This window comes from Rhagoletis pomonella, unplaced genomic scaffold (genome assembly GCF_013731165.1).
Source record: "Rhagoletis pomonella isolate Grant_MI unplaced genomic scaffold, Rhpom_1.0 Rhpom_scaffold_19531, whole genome shotgun sequence".
Lineage (NCBI taxonomy): Eukaryota > Metazoa > Arthropoda > Insecta > Diptera > Tephritidae > Rhagoletis > Rhagoletis pomonella.
In genome coordinates, this window is record NW_023478048.1 from 546 (window position 1) to 2,669 (window position 2,124).

The window sequence follows — 2,124 nt, forward strand, 5'->3', positions numbered from 1 at the left end:
AAAGACAAAGACAAAGACAAAGACAAAGACAAAGACAAAGACAAAGATACAACGACACAAAGACAAAGACAAAGACACAAATATACAAATACATAAAAACACAAAGACACAAAGACAATGACAATGACAATGACAATGACAATGACCATGACAAAGACAAAGACAAAGACAAAGGCAAAGACAAAGATACAACGACACAAAGACACAAAGACACAAATATACAAATACATAAAAACACAAAGACACAAAGACAATGACAATGACAATGACAATGACAATGACAATGACCATGACAATGACAAAGACAAAGACAAAGGCAAAGACAAAGATACAACGACACAAAGACACAAATATACAAATACATAAAAACACAAAGACACAAAGACAATGACAATGACAATGACCATGACAATGACAATGACAATGACAATGACAATTACAATGACAATGACAATGACAATGACAATCACAATCACAATGAAAATGACAATGACAATGACAATCACAATGACAGTCAAAATCACAATGACAAAAACAATGACAATGACAGTCAAAATCACAATGACAAAAACAGGCACACATACTGATATCTACACAGACACACAAAACTAGGCACAGGAATAGGCAAAGGCAAAACTTAACAAAAGACACATACACGGACACAGGTGCATAAAAACACAAGACAAAAGGTATACACAGATATAGGAAAAGACAAAGACACGCTGACAGACACAGACATAGACACAGCCAGTGACAGGGACATGGTCGTGGACGCATATACAGACAAAGACAAATACACGGACACGGGCATAGACACAAACATGGAAATGGACACAGATGTAGACAAAAACACAGATAAAGATACACATAGTCAAAACAAAAACATAGACACAAAGACAAGACAAAGCCACAGATATGGACACAGATACAGTCACTGGTACACAACGGGTACACACGCACACACAGACACAAACACAAACAAAGGCAAGCATAAGCACAAAGCCAAGGACCACCACAAAGACAAAGGCACAAACACAGATAAAGACACAGACATAGGAATAGGCAAAGACAAGACTAAACAAAAGACATACACGGACACAGATGCACAAAAAGGCAAGACAAAAACACAGATATAGGAAAAGACAAAGACACGGCTACAGGTACAGATATGGACATGGACATGGACATGGACGTGGACATATATACAGATAAAGACAAAGAGACGGGCATAGACATAGACGCAGATACAGACACAGACGCGAACATGGAAATGGACACATATATAGACAAAGGCAGGACGAAAACCCAGTCAAAGAAGCAGACGTGGACATGGATATGGGCACGGCTGTAGCCAAAAACAGATAAAGACAGGCACACATATAGATACAGACAGACACAAAGACAAGACAAAGCCACAGATATATACACAGACACAGATACACTCCCACGTACACATACAGGAACAGGCGCAGACACAGACCAAAGATGACAAAGACTATTATAAACACACACGCAAGGACAAACACAAATAAAATGAAACAAAAGGCACACATACAGAAACGGATACAGTCAAAGACAAAAACAAACTCAAAGGCAAGATAAAGCCACAGATATGGACACAGACACAGATACAGTCACAGCTACACATACAGATAAAGGCGCATACACTGACAAATATATACAAAAACAAACATAAACACATGGGCAAGGACAAACATAAAGACAAAGACAAGTACACATACAGATACTTACACAGACAAAGGCAAAGGCAAAGACAAAACCAAAAACAAAAACAAAAACAAACACAAAGACTAGACACATCAACGGATAGAGACACAGACACAGGAATAGGCAAATACAAGACTAAACAAAGGACATATACAAGGACACAGACGCAGAAAACGCAAGACAAAAACACAGGTATAGGAAAAAACAAAGCCACGGACACAGACACAGACACGGACGTGGACACATATACAGACAAAGACAAAGACACAGAGGCAGGCCTAGACATAGACGCAGATACAGACACAGACACGGACTTGGCAATGGACACATATATAGTCAAAGACAAGACAAAAACACAGACGCGGACATGGACATGGGCACAGATGTAGACAAAAA

The 2,124-nt window shown here is 38.9% G+C and overlaps 1 protein-coding gene across 1 annotated transcript; it reads left to right on the forward strand.

Moving 5' to 3' along the window:
* The first annotated feature begins 117 nt into the window (after positions 1 to 117).
* On the forward strand, positions 118 to 587 carry LOC118732378 (putative uncharacterized protein DDB_G0287265). The gene is made up of 2 exons (XM_036461513.1): positions 118 to 316; positions 385 to 587. Exons 1-2 carry the CDS (start codon positions 118 to 120, stop codon positions 585 to 587), a joined length of 402 nt encoding a protein of 133 aa, XP_036317406.1.
* The last annotated feature ends 1,537 nt before the right edge of the window (positions 588 to 2,124 follow it).

What these genes read in the sequence shown, in the direction of transcription:
- LOC118732378 (XM_036461513.1), top strand. Translation starts at nt 118, where the DNA reads ATGACAATGACAATGACAATGACAATGACCATGACAAAGACAAAGACA. An exon ending in TGACAAAGACAAAGACAAAG is followed by an intron (nt 317 to 384) that starts GCAAAGACAAAG and finishes AAAGACACAAAG; the next exon opens with ACAATGACAATGACAATGAC.